The 22,728-nt window shown below is 41.0% G+C and overlaps 2 protein-coding genes across 2 annotated transcripts in view; one reads left to right on the plus strand and one right to left on the minus strand.

The window, feature by feature from the left end:
* LOC119428279 (cysteine and glycine-rich protein 2) overlaps positions 1 to 22,728 on the minus strand; it is a gene marked incomplete at its 3' end in the record, with an annotated part of 103,718 nt that overhangs the window by 22,717 nt on the left and 58,273 nt on the right.
* The window catches only part of zdhhc17 (zinc finger DHHC-type palmitoyltransferase 17), a 58,824-nt gene that overhangs the window by 16,527 nt on the left and 19,569 nt on the right, over positions 1 to 22,728 (plus strand). Inside the window, exons 3-8 of the mRNA XM_037695944.1 lie at positions 2,389 to 2,511; positions 8,521 to 8,598; positions 12,020 to 12,164; positions 12,424 to 12,488; positions 17,030 to 17,192; positions 21,244 to 21,369. Coding sequence (XP_037551872.1) covers positions 2,389 to 2,511; positions 8,521 to 8,598; positions 12,020 to 12,164; positions 12,424 to 12,488; positions 17,030 to 17,192; positions 21,244 to 21,369 — 700 coding nt within the window. The remainder of the gene's footprint in view (positions 1 to 2,388; positions 2,512 to 8,520; positions 8,599 to 12,019; positions 12,165 to 12,423; positions 12,489 to 17,029; positions 17,193 to 21,243; positions 21,370 to 22,728) is intronic.

Raw genomic sequence — 22,728 nt, forward strand, 5'->3', positions numbered from 1 at the left:
CTGGATTAAAAGTGTGGATTATTGTAACCTGGATTAAAAGTGTGGATCATTGTAGTGAAGCTTTCGTCTTCAACCATCGACAGAGGCCTCGTGTCAGTGACGATCATGTTCAGGATGTTTCAGTGAAGACACTGCTTTTACCAATTAAATTAAATAAAAAGTAACACACACGTTCTCTATCACCGCCATTAATCAGCAAACAAACAAACAAGCAGCAGCTTCTTCTACCAGAGAGACTGACGTTACGTTTTCTCTCTTGGAAACAGAACAATGTGTTAAATTGTAGAGACTCACCTGCAACACGAGTTGGGAGTGAGACGAGTTGTATCAGCTGCAGCTCCTTCCTCCTCCTCGTGTCTCTGACATGTTTACGTTTCATCTCCGTGGTTCTCTCGTGCCGTGTCGGCGATTTTCAAAGCGGCATGTTTCTAATTTTTTATCTTTGTGAAGTTCTCCCACTCTTTGGAGGACTTGGGTCGAAGAGTTTTTGCTGCGTCAGTCATTTGTAAAATTTACTTAATTTCCTTTAAAAACAGCTTCTGCTCTGCCTCGCCCCTCACTCTGTTCAACTCGCGCTGCAGTTTTTTTTTTTTCAAACTTTATTCAGTCAGTCAGCATTGACAATGAATTGCCCGTGAACAAAACAAAACGGCTCCGCAGCGCCGTGAAAGACACATAATCGCGTGACACAACGAGTCTAATGACATTCGTTGCCAACGCTTTTAATCATCGATTTTTATCGATTTTATCGATTCGTTGTTGCAGCCCTACATTAAAAGAACAATGCTAAACAGCTAACTGAAATGATTAACAATGAACATACATTTTACCCATAATCCCTCCCTGAAGCCATGTGACCAGCAGTCAACCACAATGAACCAATGAGGTAATATCATTGAGTCACGAGGACTCACCCCCCAAGAGAAATGTGTATTGATGAGACTATCTATATAATAAAGGTAAAAAAAATCTGACCTATGAAATGACCAAACAGGGCACAGTCGAACCAATGAAACGGGGAGGGGAGATGGGTTAATCCCCCCCCTCTTCGTTAAGTCATGTCATTCCCCGATTTGTTACAGAAGCATGATCTGTAGTGTACTTCTGGGCCGCACAGATCGCCGTTGTTTATGAACAAAAACTGTCTTAATTTACTTAGAAAAGTACGTGCACTATCCACCGATCTTCATGTAGCTAATTTACACCACTCGTATTTCCGTTACAAATCATTGGTTAAGATAATATGTGACGAATTAGACCTGACCCCCAGTCTGGGCTGAATGAGGAAAAACCCTGCAAGATGCAGAATGAATTATTTCCATGGGGAAACAGCGCCACTCAGTGGTGAAGCTGCATATCATTTAAATCATGGCATAAATATGTCAATGATTTTAACGGAAATACGAGTGGTGTAAATTAGCAACATGAAATCGGTGGAGATGGAGCACATAGTTTTCTAAGTGAATTAAGACCGTTCTTATTCATAAACAGAATTATACCAGTACATTTTTCATAATCTAGCATATTCAATGGCGATCCGTGCGACCTGGAAGTATTCCTTTTAGCGCATGAGCAAATGAGCTACACTACGGATCGTGCTTCTGTAACAGATTGGGGAATGACAAGTCATGTGAGCTCCGCAGAGCAGGAAGTCAGCTTAATGAAGATAGCGATCAATGACTTCCTGGTAGGCTACTGTATTTTTATTTTAACCAACCGTGTTACTGGCACTGTTCAGAAAAAAACATTTAGCAGTATTTGTTTCCCCTACATTACTTGCCTTGGCAGGGCGCTAGTCTTTCCCGTGATATTTGTCGACGGGGTGGGAGATACAGTGGTGACTGAGACACATCTGTGTTGTGCGCTGTTTGTTCCAACAGTTTTCTAGCACACGCGAGTTGGGGGCGGGGGGGGGGTTAAGCGTGAGGGCAATGGTGCGTTTTCGCTAGTGCTTCTGTATTTTACGCCGCTAGCTTAGCGCTATGGCAGTTTTCGACCGGGGCGTGTGTGTTTTAGTTTGGTAGGCAGGTCGCTCGATTCTGTTGACAGGGCGGGGCCCTTGGATAATGTTAGGGGAATAACTGATATATTAAAAAAAAACATGTTTTTCCCCTTTGAACTTCATGAATCTGAAGTATTTTGTACAGTTTCATTACTTTTAATCAAGATAAAAATCTACCTGCATTTCAAGTTGTAACAAAACAAAGAATGTAATGTTATTATTTTTTTTTTGTTTAAGGTTTAAAATATCAGCTTGCCAAGTTATGCCACTGTGTCTGTCACTCTTTTAAGTAGTTTTTTCCGAGCGTTTTTTAAATTCTTTATTTAAATGTTAACCCAGAGTTCCTGTTTTTGAGAGGACTAATGGCTGTCCTCTTTGTGCTGCAGGTACGGCATCTTTGAGCGCTGCAGAGAGTTGGTGGAGGCGGGCTTCGACGTTCGGCAGCCAGACAAAGAAAACGTAACACTCCTCCACTGGGCCGCCATCAACAACAGGATAGATTTGGTCAAGTGAGTCATCTCAGATTAGTTTTTTTTCTGTATCGTTATTTTAAATCTAGGTTTACAATGTCACTTGTTTATTTTAATCTTTATGTTAGATTATCTTTACTAAATAGACACATTGGCATGGCATTTGCAACTTTTTCTGTTTTGCTTTTTACCATTAACAGGAAAACGGAGGTTAGACTTGTTTCTTTGACAACCACTTCTAGAAACGGACCTGTAAATATGTATTATTGCAGCTGGGAAGGCAAACTCCCAACTTATTTAGCTAATCACATGCACATTCCCTCTTCACACATGAAAAGCAGCTGGCAGATTAGTTTCATTTCCCTCGTTTAGCCACTCTGCTATCATATTGAAACAAACTGAACTAAATGACTAAATCTAAGCTGACTAAACTAAATTGCCACTGACAGATGAGGCTTTAATGATTGGGTGAGTGACAAAATAAGAGAACTAAAATTGGGTAAAATTGTTTCTGAAACGAGCTTACCTAATATTTGTTTTGCAATCGACTTTTGGCTTCCTCAATATATTGTTGGATTTTCTTTGCTCGACATTTATCAGACGTGGAAAATTGACCACATCTGTAGGTAAAATGCACCACTTGTCTGTCCTTGTTCAGTCTGTTGAGTTCAACTGAAAAAGCTGTCTTGAAAGAGTACATTTTTCTTCAAAGCTTAGTCACAAAATCCGTGACTAAATGATTCTATCCAAAAGCCTTTTGGATAAAAGACAAAACATTTCAACGAAGAAGAATCCGCCCAGAGGACCTGACAACCTTGTTAGATCTATCTACCTGGATCATTGAGCAGCATCACCACTGATCTGGATAAATTATAGTCAAAGGTCTGTGTTTTAAAACTTCACTCAGTTTCCATGTCGGCACAAAGCTGAAACTGTAAAAAAACATTTGCATATCAACAAAACACTATTCCCACGTGTGGAGTCCTAGACTCCCAGTTAAGTCCCGTGCTTTAAATTTGCTTAAAATTTTTTTTTTTTAAATAAAATGTTTTTGAAAGGGTCTCTGGTTACCGATTGAATAATAGACCTTATTTGTTAAACATTTATTTCAGCTATCAAAAACAAGCTTGTAGAAATACTGTGGGCTGTTTAGATTTTATATATATTTTTTTAATTAATGACATTAAAGTTTTTCATTTACTCTGCAATGCATTCTGGGTAAATGATATAGACAAGTTGCTTTGGTGTGAGCTCCATATAATTTGAATGTTAAATTTGGACATTATCTAACATTCAGCTCATTAATTTGAGCTGGGTTGCGTTGACAGCGAGGAGAATGGAGAAATGCCTCTGCTTTTGCATCAGCTCCAAAGCTAATATATGACGTTAGTGCTAGAGCTAGTATACAGGTCCTTCTCAAAAAATTAGCATATTGTGATAAAGGTCATTATTTTCCATAATGTAATGATAACAATGAAACTTTCATATATTTCAGATTCATTGCACAGACACTGAAATTTTTCAGGTCTTTAATTGTTTTAATACTGATGATTATGGCATACAGCTCATGAAAACCCAAAATGCCTGTCCCAAAAAATTAGCATATCATGAAAAGGTTCTCTAAACAAGCTATTAACCTAACCATCTGAATCAACGACGTAACTCTAAACACCTGCAAAAGATTCCTGAGGCTTTTAAAACCTCCCAGCCTTGTTCATTACTCAAAACCACAATCATGGGTAAGACTGCCGACCTGACTCTGTCCAGAAGGCCATCATTGACACCCTCAAGCAAGAGGGTAAGACACAGAAAGAAATTGCTGAACGAATAGGCTGTTCCCAGAGTGCTGTATCAAGGCACCTCAGTGGGAAGTCTGTGGGAAGGGAAAAGTGTGGCAGAAAACGCTCCTCAACGAGAAGAGATGACCGGACCCTGAGGAGGATTGTGGAGAAGGGCCGATTCCAGACCTTGGGGGACCTGCGGAAGCAGTGGACTGAGTCTGGAGTAGAAACATCCAGAGCCACCGTGCACAGGCGTGTGCAGGAATTGGGCTACAGGTGCTACATTCCCCAGGTCAAGCCACTCTTGAACAAGAGACTGCGTCAGAAGCATCTCGCCTGGGACTGCTGCTGAGTGGTCCAAAGTTCTGTTCTCTGATTACAGTAAATTTTGCATTTCCTTTGGAAATCAAGGTCCCAGAGTCTGGAGGAAGAGAGGAGACACAGAATTCACATTGCTTGAGGTCCAGTGTCAAGTTTCCACAGTCACTGGGGTGTCATGTCATCTGCTGGTGTTGGTCCACTGTGTTTTATCAAGGGCAGGGTCAATGCAGCTAGCTATCAGGAGATTTTGGAGCACTTCATGCTTCCATCTGCTGAAAAGCTTTATGGAGATGATTTCATTTTTCAGCACGACCTGGCACCTGCTCACAGTGCCAAAACCACTGGTAAATGGTTTACTGACCATGGTATTACTGTGCTCAATTGGCCTGCCAACTCTCCTGACCTGAACCCCATAGAGAACCTGTGGGATATTGTGAAGAGAAAGTTGAGAGACGCAAGACCCAACACTCTGGATGAGCTTAAGGCCGCTATCGAAGCATCCTGGGCCTCCATAACACCTCAGCAGTGCCACAGGCTGGTTGCCTCCATGCCACGCCACATTGAAGCAGTCATTCATGCAAAAGGATTCCCGACCAAGTATTGAGTGCATAACTGAACATGATTATTTGAAGGTTGGTGTTTTTTTGTATTAAAAACACTTGTCTTTCATTGGTGGGATGAAATATGCTAATTTTTTGGGACAGGCATTTTATGTTTTCATGAGCTGTATGCCATAATCATCAGTATTAAAACAATTAAAGACCTGAAATATTTCAGTTGGTGTGCAATAAATCTGAAATATATGAAAGTTTAATTTTTATCATTACATTATGGAAAATAATGACCTTTATCACAATATGCTAATTTTTTGAGAAGGACCTGTATATGACGCGAGTGCCAGAGCTAATATGTATGACGTTGGCGCCAGAGCCAATATATATGGTAAATTGACTGTACTTATATAGCGCCTTTCTGTCTTATTTCAAGATACTCAAAGCGCTTTACAACAATCTGTGTCCTCATTTACCCATTCATACAGCACTCTACTAGATCTCTACAAACCTAATTGAACAAATCATTCTAAAGAGACTTATCAGAGCTTTATCACATTCATACACTGATGGGACACACATCAGAGGCTATGAGGGGTTCAGTGTCTTGCCCAGGGACACTTTGACATGTGACTGCTGGTGGATTCGACCCCCCCCCCCCCCCCCAACTCTCGCGTTGGAGGACGACTGCTCTAACCACTGAGCCACAGTCGCCCTATATATATGATAATTATATGATAATCCATCCATCCATTATCTTTATCCGCTTCTTCCATTTTGGGTCACGGGGGTCGCCGGTGCCCATGTCCAGCAATCATTGTGCGAGGGGCGGGGTACACCCTGGACGGGTCGCAAGTCCATCACAGGGCCACATAGAGACACACGAGACAAACAACCATTCACTCTCTCACTCACACCTAGGGACAATTTAGAGTTACCAATCAGCCTAACATGCATGTTTTTGGTCTGTGGGAGGAAACCGGAGCACCCGGAGAAAACCCACGCATGCACGGAGAGAACATGCAAACTCCACCCAGAAAGGCCCCTGGACCGGGGTTTGAACCAAGGACCTGCTCGCTGAGAGGCAATTATATGATGATAATGATAATTAATGATAATATATATGACATTAGTGCCAGAGCCAATGTACAGTGCCTTGAGAAAGTATTCGATCCCCTTGAACTTTTCAACTTTTGCCACATTTCAGGCTTCAAACATAAAGATATAAAATTTTAATTTTTTGTGAAGAATCAACAACAAGTGGGACACAATCGTGAAGTGGAATGAAATTTATTGGATGTGTCAAACTTTTTCAACAAATAAAAAACTGAAAAGTGGGGCGTGCAATATTATTGGCCCTCTTGTGTTAATACTTTGTAGCGCTGTCTTTTGCTGCAGTTCCAGCTGCAAGTCTCTTGGGGTTTGTCTCTATCAGTATTGCTCATGGAGACACTGAAATTCTGCCCATTCTTCTTTGCAAAACAGCTCGAGCTCAGTGAGGTTGGATGGAGAGCGTTTGTGAACAGCAGTCTTCAGCTCTTTCCACAGATTCTTGATTGGATTCAGGTCTGGACTTTGACTTGGCCATTCCAACACCTGGATACGTTTATTTGTGAACCATTCCATTGTAGATGTGTCTTTATGTTTTGGATCATTGTCTTGTTGGAAGATAAATCTCCGTCCCAGTCTCAGGTCTCTTGCAGACTCAAACAGGTTTTCTTCCAGACTGGTCCTGTATTTGGCCCCATCCATCTTCCCATCAATTCTGACCATCTTCCCTGTCCCTGCTGACGAAAAGCAGGCCCAAACTATGATGCTGCCACCACCATGTTTGACAGTGGGGATGGTGTGTTCAGGGTGATGAGCTGTGTTGCTTTTACTCCAAACACATCATTTTGCATTGTGGCCAAACAGTTGGATTTTGGTTTCATGTGACCAGAGCACCTTCTTCCACATGTTTGGTGTCTCCCAGGTGCTTGTGACAAACTTTAAACAACACTTTTTATGGATATCTTTGAGAAATGGCTTTCTTCTTGCCACTCTTCCATAAAGGCCAGATTTGTGCAGTGTACGACTGATTGTTGTCCTATGGACAGACTCTCCCACCTCAGCTGTAGATCTCTGCAGTTCATCCAGAGTGATCATGAGCCTCTTGGCTGCATCTCTGATCAGTCTTCTCCTTGTTCCAGATGAAAGTTTAGAGGGACGGCCGGGTCTTGGTAGATTTGCAGTGGTCTGATCCTCCTTCCATTTCAATATGATTGCTTGCACAGTGCTCCTTGGGATGTTTAAAGCTTGGGAAATCTTTTGTATCCAAATCCGGCTTTAAACGTCCCCACAACAGTATCTCAGACCTGCCTGGTGTGTTCCTTGGTCTTCATGATGCTTTCTGCGCTTTGAACAGAACCCTGAGACTATCACAGAGCAGGTGCATTTATACTGAGACTTGATTACACACAGGTGGATTCTATTTATCATCATCAGTCTTTTGGGACAACATTGGATCATTCATAGATCCTCATTGAACTTCTGGAGTGAGTTTGCTGCACTGAAAGTAAAGGGGCCCAATAATATTGCACGCCCCACTTTTCAGTTTTTTATTTGTTCAAAAAGTTTGACACATCCAATAAATTTCATTCCACTTCACGATTGTGTCCCACTTGTTGTTGATTCTTCACAAAAAAATTATAATTTTATATCTTTAAGTTTGAAGCCTGAAATGTGGCAAAAGTTTGAAAAGTTCAAGGGGGCTGAATACTTTCGCAAGGTACTATATATGACATTAGTGCCAGAGCCAATATATATATGACGTTTGTTCCATATCTAATGTACAGGTATTTGATGTTAGCGCCAGAGGTTATATATATATATATATATATATTATATATATATATATATATATATATAATAGCATTAGCTCTGGAGCTAATAAATCAAACATTACACAATCCCATTAGATTGTTTCTAGCCATATATTGTTCGTAAGAACTAATAAAAAAACTTTATTGTCACATTATAACTTTGTAACCATGACTCCTTGTGTTAGTCACTACTACAACTGATGTTCATCATCGTCCCAGAATGAATTGCAGCAAATTTAATGGTGACGTCTTTAGACTAAAAGTAATAAATATATATAATTTTTAACGTAATTAGGAGTTTTCACGTGTCACAAACAACAGCTTTTAGTAGAATAGAAAAATAACATATTAAGGCCAATATGTGCAAGTACTCGGTGATCCCTTTAAGATTTTTTGTTTTAACCAACCAACCATCTGTCTTCTATTGTTTCCACAGTTCATGTACTATAGATTATAGGTTAAATCAACAAACAAAAGTCAGAATCCTAGTTAGACAAAGTATCATGTTTCACTTGATTATGTTTGTGTGTGCAGGTATTACATATCAAAGGGCGCCATAGTTGATCAGCTAGGAGGAGACCTCAACTCAACACCGTTGCACTGGGCCACAAGGTAACGCACACGTTATTTATAATTTATCTGTCTGCAGGGCCTGACTTTTCTGCTTGTCCAGATGTTTTTACACTTTAGGGGTGTCTGTCACACAGTTGTAAAGTTGTGCCTTGATAATTTTTTATGTTTTTACAAGTGGAGTCTTTTATGGCAAAAATATTGAAGAAGCACAAAAGTAGGCTAACTTCTACCAGCTTCACCCACCATCAGTGGGTGTAAACATTCGATCCTCGGCCTCATCGAGCTTCACTTGTACCCTTTTAGCACTTGAAGCTCTGAACACTCCTGAGATGCTACCTAATGCCAACAGTGACCATTCTTGTGCTTTTTAACGATTGCAGTGTGAAATGAACAGACAAAGCCAGACAGTGTTAGGTTGTGAAGAAATGTCAGTGAAGACATTATGAAGCTCCTCTTCAGTAAACGTATTGAAGCTATTCATCTGCATGTATTCCTGAATTTCTAGATCTTTTCTTTATAATGACCACATGAAGGTCACATGAGCGTCACCACTCCCCCTTTCAATGAAGCCCATTACATCCTCTCCTCTTGAATTATTGATGATTCTACAGCAGACATCTGCACCACACAGACACTCTGGAGTCTTGTGTCACCCCCCACTCCAGTGACCTTTAAGAAGCCCCCAGCCTCCTCTGAGATTTGCACATGTTTTGGTCTCTTTTACTCATCGTAAATACAAATTGCGTTTTTTCTCTCGTCAGATTTAATAAGGATCGGCATTTTAGGCAAACACACTCTTCGAATTTGTCAGAATTCATTTTTTGACCACCCTGTTAACGTAACGGCCAACACAACAAAATACAAGACCAACTTGCAGCGATTCTTCTCACGGCACATGCTTATTTAATCAATTTCTCATGCTGGGTTAATTATTATAAGTCCACTGTCAACACTGACAACAACAGACTGTTAAAAAGCACTAATCTCAGCTGGATCTTTGATTCTGTGATTTATGAAACTTTTGTCTGTTTCATAATTGGCTTAAGAAAGGACTGTGTGCACACAGGAGGGACTTGCAGTGAATTAAAGTTGACTCAACCCGAGTCCTGCAGTTGAAAAACCCTCTAATGAAACGAGGGCTGAACAATTAATTGGATTGCAATAATATCGCAATATTATAAAACAAGATTTTCTAATCGCAAAGGCTGCAATTTGACTGGTCACATGATCTGGTTACGTGACTTGTGAGTGAGCGGAGCAGAGCAGGGAGAGAGAGAAGTCAACACTGCGCTTCCACTGGTTGCACAATGGTGTCAGGCTCAGCAGAAGCTGACACATCTGAAAGTTTGGTACCAACGAGCGGCAGCACGTCCGTTGTTGGGAATTATTTTGGCTATAAAAAAGAAGACGTTGCACAACAACATGTATTGTGCAGAAGCTGCCGTGCTGCTGTTGCTACATCTTGAGGTAACACCAGAAATCTTTATCAACACTTAAAAAACACCACAAAGACATTTATGATAGTTGCATGGCTAGAATGCCAGAGCAGTGCTTCAACTTCAAGTAAGCAAAGTAGCAGCTGACAGGGATCACTGACCGAACTGTTCGAAGGTATTACTCCGGATGAACATAATTCAAAATGGCATGTAGAAATAACGAGCAATAACGGAGTTCATAGCAAAATACATGATGCCCATTAATATAGTGACCAGGCCTGAGTTTACAGCTTTGGTAAACACGGTGGATAAGCGGTAAAGAACGTCTTCGCGCACACATTTTAGCCAAGTTGCTATCCCGGAGCTACACATAAAATGCAGAAACAGAGTTGCAGCGGAGCTCAAAATAGTAGAGTTTTTTTGCAACTGAAACAGATTTATTGCTTGTGTTTGTTGAGAAATACATGAGAAGACAACATTGAAAAAAATCACATTTTAAATTGCAATATTGAGGTAAAAAAAAAACAGGCGTTGGGTGTAGAGACGTGCTGCAGCTAGTCCTGGTTTCTTTATATTTTCATTTATGACCGGTTCAAGGGGTCAGTAGAGGGGGTGCACATGGTGTCAGTCAAGCTGAACTTACCGGTGACCATAGTTTCTACTCTGTGATCTTTCAAAATAAATTACTATGGCTAAAACAGATGCTTGGATGTTCTGTATTGTTGGATTTGTTTCTTTTTCTTTTTTCTTTTGGAGAAGTGGCAGGCATTAGCTGGCTTGAAATCCTGAGGTTGCAGGTTCGAGCCCAAGTTACGTCAGAAAGAGTATCGACGTAAAAAAAATTGCCAAATCTTTCACGTGAACTTGCTCACTGTGGCAACCCCTGCAGAAGGGAGCAGCCAAAAGAACCCTTTTTAGTAGACAGTAGCTGCTGTGCTGAAAAAAGCACTGTCAGGAACAAACTTGACATGTTGCGTGTTTAAAAAAATAAAATAGATAAAACGGTCATGGCAACTGTAATAAGGTTTGGAATTTGAGCGTCACTAAAATACCCGCAGATCTGCTCATTCAGGCCTTAACAAATGTTCATTTCTATCAGAGATTTGTCCTTTTTTCTGTTTTGGGGCAAAATTTTATATTATAGACAATTTGAGGAAAACTTCAGTGTTTCCCCTACCGTTTTCCAAGGAGGGCGCCCTGCCCTGTCAACAGAACCGAGCACTTCGCCTACCAAAATGTCCTTCACCCAACAACTTCCTCCGCATCAACAAGTGCCAGTACTAACATAGTGTTAAGCTAGCGGTGCGCAATACAGACACAAAGACATGAGCGCCCTGCCAAGACAATTGACTCAGGGGAATAACTGCAGTTGCGTCAGCTCATGACCTGAACGCAGTGTAAACTCACAGGAGTGTTCTGTATGTGACTCTAGTCCAAACTGATGAACACATTTGTTCCTACTAGGGGTTGAACGAGTATGTAATTTTTAAACTCGACATTAACATAATAAAACCCGAGTAGAACTCGAGTATTTGATGACATCATAGATCTCAAGATACAAAAATAAATAAAACTGCAAAAAAAGGTAATTATTTACAAAAAAAAAAGACCAACAAAACATTTGGAGCGTATATTATGCTCCAACCATTTATCATACTGCAAATAAGTCACAGGAAAAACAAAACTATTAGTTATTATTATTTAACTGCTAACGTGAAGAAATGCAGCACGTCAAAAACGAAACTTAAACCGAAACTGGTTCTGGTTCGGTGCATTGGACCCGGTGTTACACCATACTCTGTGACCTGCAACAGTGCAACACCGCCCCCTACGGTCATACGGTGGTCACATAATATGACGTCACTACAGATACTCGACGTAACCTTTTTAACCTCGATAGATGTCCTCGCAATCGATGTGTAGATTACTCGAGTACTCTTTTAATGCCCTAGTTCCTACTGGTCATTTGATGGACCTCAAGATAACTCTCTGCATCTTTTGTTTGTGTTTTTCTCTTTTCCAAGACAAGGCCATCTATCTATGGTGGTGCAGCTCATGAAATATGGTGCAGACCCATCTTTGATCGACGGTGAGGGCTGCAGCTGCGTCCATCTGGCTGCCCAGTTTGGTCACACTTCCATTGTGGCCTACCTCATTGCTAAAGGACAGGTGGGAAGAACCAACACTGCAGAAACAGAAACACACTTGTCTTACATGGTTAGCTTGTCCCATCAGAACATGGGGTTGATTATTATATTGTTTTATAAATGTGAACTTATCTACATGCTCTTCAATATGTCTGTTTTAATCTTTTTGTTTTTATATTACCAGTTCCCTCCATCAGGGGGCGCCCTTTTTCTTTTTTCTCCTCACCTCTGAACAGCTCCTCTACCTTCAGTAGTCTTATCGTATGTTTTCTGTGTGACAGGATGTGGACATGATGGATCAAAATGGCATGACTCCTCTCATGTGGGCAGCTTACAGGACACACAGGTAGACATGTTTATACAGTAGCCATGTATGGAAATATGCATGTATTCGTCCTACACACTAAAACATGACTTGGCTCTCTTATCTCTGTGAGGGAACACTGAATGTTTAACCTCTGCAGTCAGTTTTTTTAAACTATAATTAGTATGTAGTTATTGAGGTTGAAACACAAAATCCAACTTTTTTCTTCACCTGGAGTTTTTTTAATTATATTTTTTATGTTGCTGCACATGGAGGGATGGAGGTACAGCTTGAAAAAAAATCGAACGAGGCTTTAGAATCAAGTCTTACCTGCTGTCAGTCCAAGGTTCAGAACGGTAACACTAAAAAAGAACCGTTCTGGACTTGTTCTCCTGCAGGTGTGTTCATGAGTTTGATTCAAACATCAAAAGGCTGTAACTCCTGAATGCTTCAAGACAAAGTCGTCAGTGAGGATCACATTCTGTTTCTACAGTCACCGACTGTTAGCATGATTAAAATACTGCAGGTCATGCATAAACTGTCAGAGGACAAACGGCAAATAAGTTTATAAAAGTTTTCACTTCCTGTTGAGGAAAAATACGTCCTTCAATCAACAAATCTTATTCCGCTGAATCCACAGAAGCTCCATCGCTTGCTTTTATTAGACATTTATCGGAAAAATCACTTTCCCATCTTGTGATCAACTCCACCACCTCGTCACAGCTTCTAATTTCTGCACAGCTCGTCATATTTAAGCTGAGAATCAAAACGGAAAACAAACTCTTGCACTTTTACGCACAAACTTGCTGGTTGCAATGTTTACGAGTGGACTTCCTGAAGTCATTTTGGGAACACACCTGCTTATCCAGAACCATGGCGAGAATCAGAACCAGCGTCAGAGCTAAAATATCAGAGCTGTACGCAACAAAGACTACCGGTACATGTGTGTCTTTTCACACACTTGTTAAATATTATTAGCTTTGAAGAGACCATAGAATGACCCAGTTGAGCCATTCTGACATAAATTTAAGGCCATAGACACCTCTGGGGGGGGGGGGGGGGTCGCTGCCAGTTGAGGTGTAACTGGAAGTCAACCAAGAAGCATTAAGTTTCCAGCATGTTGCCATAGTGATGCACCACAGCAGGAAGGAGATCAGTAAGACAGCGCCATAAACTGATTCAATCTACCATAATTCTCGGACTACAGAACACACCTGTCTCTAAGCCACACTTATTAAATATAAGATAAATCATAATTTTGCCCATAAAAAGGTGCTCCGGTTATTTAGCCGCAGGCATCCACTGTTCATTATTAGGACCTGCGTCCAGCGCGATTGTAATGTGCAGCGCTTTCTAGTTGTAGTACAAGAATCAGCCACTGGATGGAATTTCATAGACTGTAGTTTGCTTTCAACACGCTCAGACTGCATGATCATCATAAGTCTTCATGATGCTTCACTGTCTGACTCATGGTCAAAACCATTAAGCCTACAAAATGAACACGAGCTATCGAAGCATAATCACTGCACAGAACAGTGCCAAACACCTACGTAGCTGAAATTATATAAAATTATCGTACCGGTAAGTATGACCCAGAAGTCTTTTCGAGGTCATGTGACCGGAAGTCAAATAGTACCTGTAAAATATGGTAAATATTCATTAAATTAGTACCATTAATTTCTGTTGTTAAACACTTTTGGTAACAGCTGCTATTTTAAAATGTACTTTCTAAATAAATTTGATGTGATTTCTACTCAGCAGAGCTCATAAGGAGGAGGGAGGAAGGGGGAAGAGACCCCCCGGTTGTTTCCTCCGTTCCGTGCAGAGCTTAAATGAGATACTGGTATTTAAACACATATTTACCATACACAGAAAGATATATTTTAAAAACTTTTATTCAAATATTTAATATGCATCAGTCTTGACTGACTGACTGCTTTAAAAATAAATCTGACAAATTCTCTGCTGTGCTCTCATGATGGGGGGTGGGGGGAGAGAACCTGAACCCCTCCTGTTGTCTCTGTTCGGATGCGAGTTTAAAATGAGATCCCGGTATTTAAACACATATTTACTGACACAGAAAGATGTCGCACAAAAATAATTTAAATTTTTTATTAAAACATGTACCAGACTTGACTGCTTTGCATTTTCGATGCCCGACCATCGACACGTTGATGCACAGCTTACGGGTGGCAGCTCTGTTTCCTTCTTCGACAGCAAGATCGATCACTTTTAACTTGAAAGTTGCATCGTAAGAAATTCTTTGTGCGTTTTCCATTATCGCTGAACAAATGAACAGGTTTGCGCATGAAGCGCAAAATACAGTAAAGAGACCGTAATGATCACAAAAAATTAATGCACGTCTATCTTAGAGGATGGTCCTCGAGAGTACCTCGTTGGTCGTTCAGGTTAGACTTCTGGTCACATGACGACAGAGTGGGTGGAGTTATGGTTGGGTATTTAAAACCCTGAGCAAGAGTCGTGGTTCATGTGGATACCTGAGAGCATTCTCTGTGTCACGAACGCCTACCCCATGAGGGGCAGGGTGCTGGGAGCCATGATCACCCAGCTCTGTCAAAGGAAAATGTTGGTCAGCAGCAGGAAGTTTTGAGAGATGGCAGGAAGTCTGTCAAAATAAAATATAAAAATATAACGTGTGAAAATGATGAAAAAAAAATACATAAATTAGAAATTACTGTAGTAACATGCAGTTTTGAAATGTGGGTCTGCACTCCATGAAAATGAAGCACTTGGCAGAATTTGCTGAAAACCACATGGACACTCGAGTCACGTGATTGACCCAACACCAGGCTGTCTGTTCTCTGTGGTGGTTAACAAATATGGTGGAATCAAGGCAAGCATTTGCTAAAGCGCTTGTGTGATAACTTCACCACTTGCTCTTGCAGAGGTCGGACGCTTTTCCCTTCCTCTCCCTCTCCGCTTTGCTTTGCTGCTCTGTCTGTAAAACTGCTGCTGAGCCTCTCTTGCATATCCTCCGAACCATAATTCTGGACTTTATTTGATCAGTTGGTCCCACATCACAATTGATAACATTTCTTCAAAGAGAAGACAGGCTTTAGGTGAGCTGATTGCCCTGTTGGAACGCACGCATACTGATATCTCATAGACTTGAAGACTTGATGATGTGTCTATCTCTGCTGCCATTTGTGAATTTTAAGGACGCATATTTAATTGGATTTACGATAACTGGTTCCTGCTTTTTGGATTCGGCTGGTTGCTTGTTTTATGTACAATCAAGGAAGTTGTCGGCAGCAAATTGGGACCCAATCACGCTGCTTGCCTTTATGATGGCTTGGTTTGTGCCTTGAGTACCCAGACTCAAATGCTTTGGGCAGAATGGATCAGATCTCGGGGATTTTACTCAGGCACGTTCCATCAGTGTGGCCATGTAATTTGGACATTTCAGAACCGTTTGGACCAACACTGGCTCAAGGTAGATGTCATTAAGTTCTGCCTGTCCCCAAAACAACTGCGTGTTTATTTGAATTTGGCTCCCCTGTCTGACCTTGAAGACCACCCTTTCTGAATTGAATCGCCTGGAGAACGTGATCTGACGCTCACCCCCCTCCCCTCGAGGAATTTCCAACTGAGCAACAAGAGGAAACCAGCTGAATAAACATTGTGTCATCATTTCAGGACTCTTGGATTCCCAAAGGTGTTGTCCTTGGCCATTCCCCGACATCCCTCGAGAATGTTTACGGATCTCACCAAAGGGAACTGGCTGATTATTCCATCCTTATCAGAACTCTTACAGTAGTGACCTCGAGAGCATCCATGAACGTTGCTCACCGCTCTCGTCGTCCCCCCTGCAGAATGTCTACGTCAATATGTGCTTGTTTGTGCGAGGTGTTTTTTAATGTCAGAGTTTTTCTTCTCAAGCAAGATGAAAAAGTCTTAATAGGAATTTTTTGCCTCCAACTCCTACATGTGTCCAGTTTCACTACTTTTTGTCTGTCTAAACAGATCTCACTTGTAAATGAGTCTTCTAGGCTCAATGTGACTTATCTGTCTAAATAAAGGTTGAATGAATGAATAAGAGTGAATCTGCTGCTTAATGCGAAAGAAAACGGAAAGATTGATTAAGACAGCTATCTGGAATAAATGCCAGGGATGAAGCAGGGTGGAAGAGCACCATGAAGAGCTCGACATTCGAATTTTGAACCTTTTTACTCTAACATTTCAACTTAACCCATCTTTTTATCTGCAGACGTCGCCCAACAAGTTTAAACGTATTTTCATAATAAATAATTTTTCAGACTCATTAATCCCTAATGGCTTTTCTATGAACATTGCTGAGCTATTTTCAGTCACTTAAGCTGTTTCTGTAGGTAAACAAGCACATTTTAACTTTAACTCTTACATGATTCACTTTTAATGCTTATACCCTGTATTAAATCATGGAGAAACTATATAATTAGAAGCATAATAGATAAAATAGCAGTCCATCACAGTAAAAGGGTTTTTGAAAGTTGTATGTTTTTGTTGTGACCTGTATCGTAAAAACTCTGTTAGGATTCATTGTTTGGCTCAGATTTCCCTGACTGCTTCCTCCTGTGTGGCAGTGTTGATCCCACCCGGCTCCTACTTACCTTCAACGTGTCTGTCAACCTGGGCGACAAATATCACAAGAACACGGCGCTGCATTGGGCCGTGCTAGCCGGGAACACTACAGTCATCAGCCTGCTGCTGGACGCCAATGCTAATGTCGATGCACAGAACATCAAGGTAGAACTTTCTCTGGATTTAACAGCTCTCTTTGTCTTCTCAGTAAGCTTTATGTAACAGAAGAAATGCTGTTTATATTTTGTTTTAGCCATTTACCTAAAACGTGTCACCTTTAAGTCATCTAGGCTCGTGGTTTTATTCAGCTAAAAAGCATATCTCAGTTTTATTCATTTACTGTAAATTAAGTCAACTGTTCTTTGTTTTCTAATTTTCGAAATCAATATTTGCGCCTAGATTAAACACATGCCAATATAATACTTTTTTTTACAGTGCCTTTTACGGTGCACTCAAGGTACAATAAAATTCAACATCAAATTCAGTAAAAAACAACTAATGAACAAATAACTATAAACATGTAACATAATGTAAATACAGGAAGTGTGACAAGGAGGTAAAAGTGAGTAATCCTGATTAAAGAGAGGAGTTTTTAATCAGGATTTGAAAACGGATTGTGGGAGAGTTTTAGATGTCCATGGGGAGACATTGTCCACATTTTGACAAATGAAAATGGAGTCTCCAAGAGGCTGTATTTCCCGCTAGAGCGACTGAAATTGGTCTTTAGACTATAACGCGCCGGCGCATCAATCGACTCCAAAGACGGAAAAATAATCGTCAGTCAAGAGTAGGTGGCACCAGACATTTAATAGGCGGCAAAATCGCCATCCACCGCCTGTTGTAGAAACGGTAGCACCCCAGCTCTAAGGTCAAGATCACAAATCAAGATCAAAGTTTATGAAGGTCTTTGTTTGTCCAGGCCATTGCTATATGGTTGTGTTGCTGTAAAATGGTTTGCTGACACGCATGTAATGTGCTGCACTCAGTGCTCTTGTTTATTTTTAAAGTTTGCCCAGATCAAATTTTTTCCTGTGTGGTGGTTCCTTTTACAGTTTAAATGTGACGTCGTTAGACTCCAGCGTCAACAGATTAAAGGACGCACAGAGAAGATGTGGCGTCGCATGCAGCACGCTGTGTTTACCAAAGTAAATGTGGACGTACTCGAGGGTGGAATTGCATTTCCAGAACGGGAGTGTTAAAAGTAGAAAAAACTTAATCACACTAGTATCAATACGATCCAACACAAATGTTTGTGTAGATTTTTAGTCATCCAGGACATGGGAAATGAAAAGAACAAAAACAATGTAACTGGACTTGTGTTCTGTAGCTGAACACACGGAATTCCAACCTTTAAACTGCATGACATCGATACTGATATCATCAATATTTGGATCGATCCACATACCCCTACCTCAATGATGTAAAAGTTAAGACTGTTCAGATTAAGGTCGTTTTAAAAACATCAGATATGTATCTACTTTAGTATCACAAATTACAAAGATCTGGGTCAGATTTGAAAATATACCATACCATACCATACCAATTGATTTATATAGCACTTAAAACAGCAACAAGGCCAACCAAAGTGCTGTACAAAAGAACACAAACATGCACAGCAGACAGGAAAACATAAAATAGAAATACAGATACAAATAGCAGCAGAAGCTAACTAAAATGGCCAACAGAGTAGAGAACAGACCGGACCAAAACAAATCACACCGTGTTAAAGGCAAGCGAATAGAAGTGGGTCTTCAAGCGAGACTTAAAGACTGAGAGTGTGGGAGCCTGCCGGACACTCAGTGGCAACTCATTCCACAGTCGTGGACCTGCAACAGAGAAAGCCCTGTCACCCCTGAGCTTACGACGGGTTTCTGGGACTGAGAGAAGCATCTGGTCTGCTGACCTCAGAGAGCGCGGTGGGACATATGGCTGCAGAAGATCAGTGAGATAGGATGGGGCGGAACTGTTCAGTGATTTAAAAACATACATGAGAATTTTGAAATGGATCCGAAGATGAATGGGTAGCCAGTGCAGGGAGGCCAAAACTGGCGTGATGTGCTCTCTATAGCCTGTACCAGTTAAAAATCGGGCTGCAGCATTTTGGACCAGTTGTAGACGAGCAATGGAGGACTGACTGATTCCAAACAGAAGTGAATTGCAGTAATCAAGCCTAGATGTTATGAAGGCGTGGATCACTGTCTCGAGGTTCTTTTTGGAGAGTATAGGCTTCAGCTTAGACAGCCGTCTCAGCTGAAAAAAACAGGATTTTACCATCATGTTTACGTGACTGTTGAGTTTTAAGGACGGGTCCATTATCACCCCCAGATTAGTGACCTTTTGTTTCTCTAGCGGGGCTAGAGAGAAAAGGTCAAGGCCATGGTTCATGAGTGAGCCACTGGGATGGAACAGCATGACTTCAGACTTCTTCTCATTGAAGCTTAAGAAGTTTAAAGCCATCCAGTCCCGGATGTCAGCCAGGCAGTCAAGAAGAGGCTGAATAGAGCGTGTGCCTCTGTGCCTCAGGGGGAAGTAAATTTGGCAATCATCGGCGTAGAAATGAAAGGGTATGTCGTGTTTGCGGAAGATAGCACCTAGTGGCAGCAGGTGAGGTTAAGATATGAGGTTAAGACCGTCATAAAACAAAAACAGTATGGGTTGCATATTGGAAAAATCAGATTTTCACCACTTTGCATGCAGTGTGAATGTAGCCTTGGTGAGTTGAACCTTGTCCACATGGTAATGGACCTTGCAAACACAAAGATTTCTTTGTTTTATTGTTGACATAAAAGTTGCATTTTAGGAGCCTCAAAACAATATTTTTGTAAACCAGGTTCTAGAGTGAAAACATCTTCAACAGATACAAGGGCAAGGTCACAAGGTCAAATGTTATGCAAGGTCTTTGCTTGTCCGGGCCATAACTTCTGAGCTGCTCAAGATAATTTCAATGAAACTTGATACACAATTGTACCACCACTATTGTGTGTCATGTAGAAGGCATTTTCTTGTAGGGGCCATTGCTATACTGCTGCTGGTCATAAAATTAGAATATCATGAAAAAGTTGATTTATTTCAATAATTCCATTCAAAAAGTGAAACTTGTATATTATATTCATTCATTACACACACCTATATTTCAAATGGTTTTTTTTATGTTGATGATTATAACTGACAACTAATGAAAACCCCAAATTCAGTATCTCCGAAAATTAGAATATTGTGAAAAGGTTCAATATGAAGAGACCTGGTACCACACTCTAATCAGCTAATTAACTCAAAGCCCTTTAAATGGTCTCAGTCTAGTTCTGTTGGCTACACAATCATGGGGAAGACTGCTGACTTGACAGTTGTCCAAAAGACGACCATTGACACCTTGCACAAGGAGGGCAAGACACAAAAGGTCATTGCTAAAGAGGCTGGCTGATCGTAGAGCTCTGTGTCCAAGCACATTAATAGAGAAACGAAGGGAAAAAAATGATGTGGTAGAAAAAAGTGTACAAGCAATAGGGATAACCACACCCTGGAGAGGATTGTGAAACAAAACCCATTCCAGAATGTGGGGGAGATTCACAAAGAGTGGACTGCAGCTGAAGTCGGTGCTTCAAGAACCACCACACTCAGACGTATGCAAGACATGGGTTTCAGTTGTCGCACACCTTGTGTCAAGCTACTCTTGTTGAACAAGAGATGGCACCAGAAGCATGAATTAGTGTAAAATAGATTTTTAGAGCTATTTAACTGAAATTTGGTGTATTGGTAGTTGAAAACAATCACTAATAGATTCTGGTTGCAAATCAAAGATCCAAGATGGCTGCCTGAGCTAAAAAGGAGAAATACTATAAATCAGTCATTTTTAGAGATATTAAGGTGAAATTTGGTGTGGTTATTGCTGAGAACGTTCCCCGTCAGAGAGAACCCCAACTCATAAATCAAAGTTTTAAAATGGCCGCAACGTGGCAATCCCTGTCAGTTTCTCTAGGAACTTTCTAGTTTTAGTTATTATTTCGTTCTTGTCCGGAGTCAAAGGTTGCGAGTGATGTTTTTTTTTTTTTTTTTTTTGTCAACACAATGAACACTGTTGTAAACTAATATCAGATGGGGAGTTCTCACCAGCGTATTAAGGGGTCTGCTTCCATTGCAAACTGTTAAGTTTGTAAAACATTTGTTTTTATTGGTGGTCAGGTGGTTGTAGTGGCTGATCATCTTTTGTCTTTATCAGGGTGAAACGCCGCTGGACCTTGCCAAGCAACGGAAGAACGTGTGGATGATCAATCACTTACAGGAAGCGCGGCAGGCCAAAGGCTACGACAGCCCATCCTACCTGAAAAGACTGAAGATGGACAAGGTACACGCACAAACCGTTACCCTCCTGGAACACTAACAGAAAGGCAGAAAGAGCCTGAGAGTCTGAAGTCCAGCTGCACTGCAACTTTTGCACAGCTAGGGTTTTCAGCCTTTCTAATACGATCAGCTCCAGCTGTTGAAACTATCAGATGTGCTGAAACCTGCCTCCCAGCCTGGACGTCTGTCGCAGCGTGTTGGAGCTGGTTATTACTTTATTTTTGTCCCATCGGGCCGCTGCTTCCAGTCAGCCTGACGGGAAAGAGGATGTTCATAATGATCTGTTGCTTTCAACAAGACAACTACAGGAAACCAGAACAAGTCAGCAGGAAGTCTTCCTGTGTTGTTTTACACTTTGCTGTCCTTGTTCTGATCACAGGAGGGGGCTGTTCATATCCGCCTTTATAATCTTTTTCATTTGATATATATTTTGTATCCTGTTTGAATTTCAGTCTTCTATCTATTGTTCACATGTTTCCTAGCAGAGTTGATCTAGTCAATACGTTCCCACATATTTGTTTTCAAGTATCTTTAAGACTTCTAAATTTCTGTTTTAATTGTTTTGTCTTTCTTCCCTTCCCTGTGCGAATAATTAATAAGTTCATGAAGGTAAATCAAGTCTTGTCTGCTTAGAAAACATATATGTTTATAGATGTGACAAGTAGATGTTAAATCGTCTTTGAGCTCAGGTTTGCTGACCAGATGTTTGTCCAGATGTTAGACTGTAGTGAGCCGAGCCGAGCCGAGCTAACTGTAGATGCTCCAACTTGTTTGTTTTGATTATTTCTCTTCATGTTCTCACAGCTAATAACAGGTTCAGACTGCTCTATTGAACAATATTCTCATAATACAAGCAGGGGAGGACTGGTAGCAGTTTGTCTTAGTGCTCCTCCTGCTAAGAACCTCCTGTGCATGACAGGATTTATTGCTAACTAGACCCTGAAGTGACACGTTGGACTGCAGTGGAAGATGACAGGTGGACTTAAGAGCCCGGCACACTCCATCTGAAACTGAACTGTCGACTCGCGGTCATTTGGTTGCAGGATGTTCGTTTTACGCTCACACCTTTCATAGTCCACGAGGCTCACACTGTTCAGCAGACAGACTCCTCCATGAGGCAGGGCAGCCGGCTTAAGACCCAAAAGTCCCAGGTTTGATCCCCGGTCATTGCGTCCCTCGTGGTGTCTCTGGGCAGCACACCTTATCCCCAAAATGCCCCCTGGGTGCTTTCAATAGCTGCCCACTGCACCACCTGGTGGTGGATGGGTTAAATGCAGAGACTAATTTTGCATTGTAAGGAAACATACAGTGATGACATTATTATTATTATTATTATTATTATTATTATTATTATTATTATTAT

The sequence above is a fragment of the Nematolebias whitei genome, chromosome 22 (assembly GCF_014905685.2).
Source record: "Nematolebias whitei isolate Nwh7 chromosome 22, NemWhi1, whole genome shotgun sequence".
In the NCBI taxonomy this organism is placed as follows: Eukaryota; Metazoa; Chordata; class Actinopteri; order Cyprinodontiformes; family Rivulidae; genus Nematolebias; species Nematolebias whitei.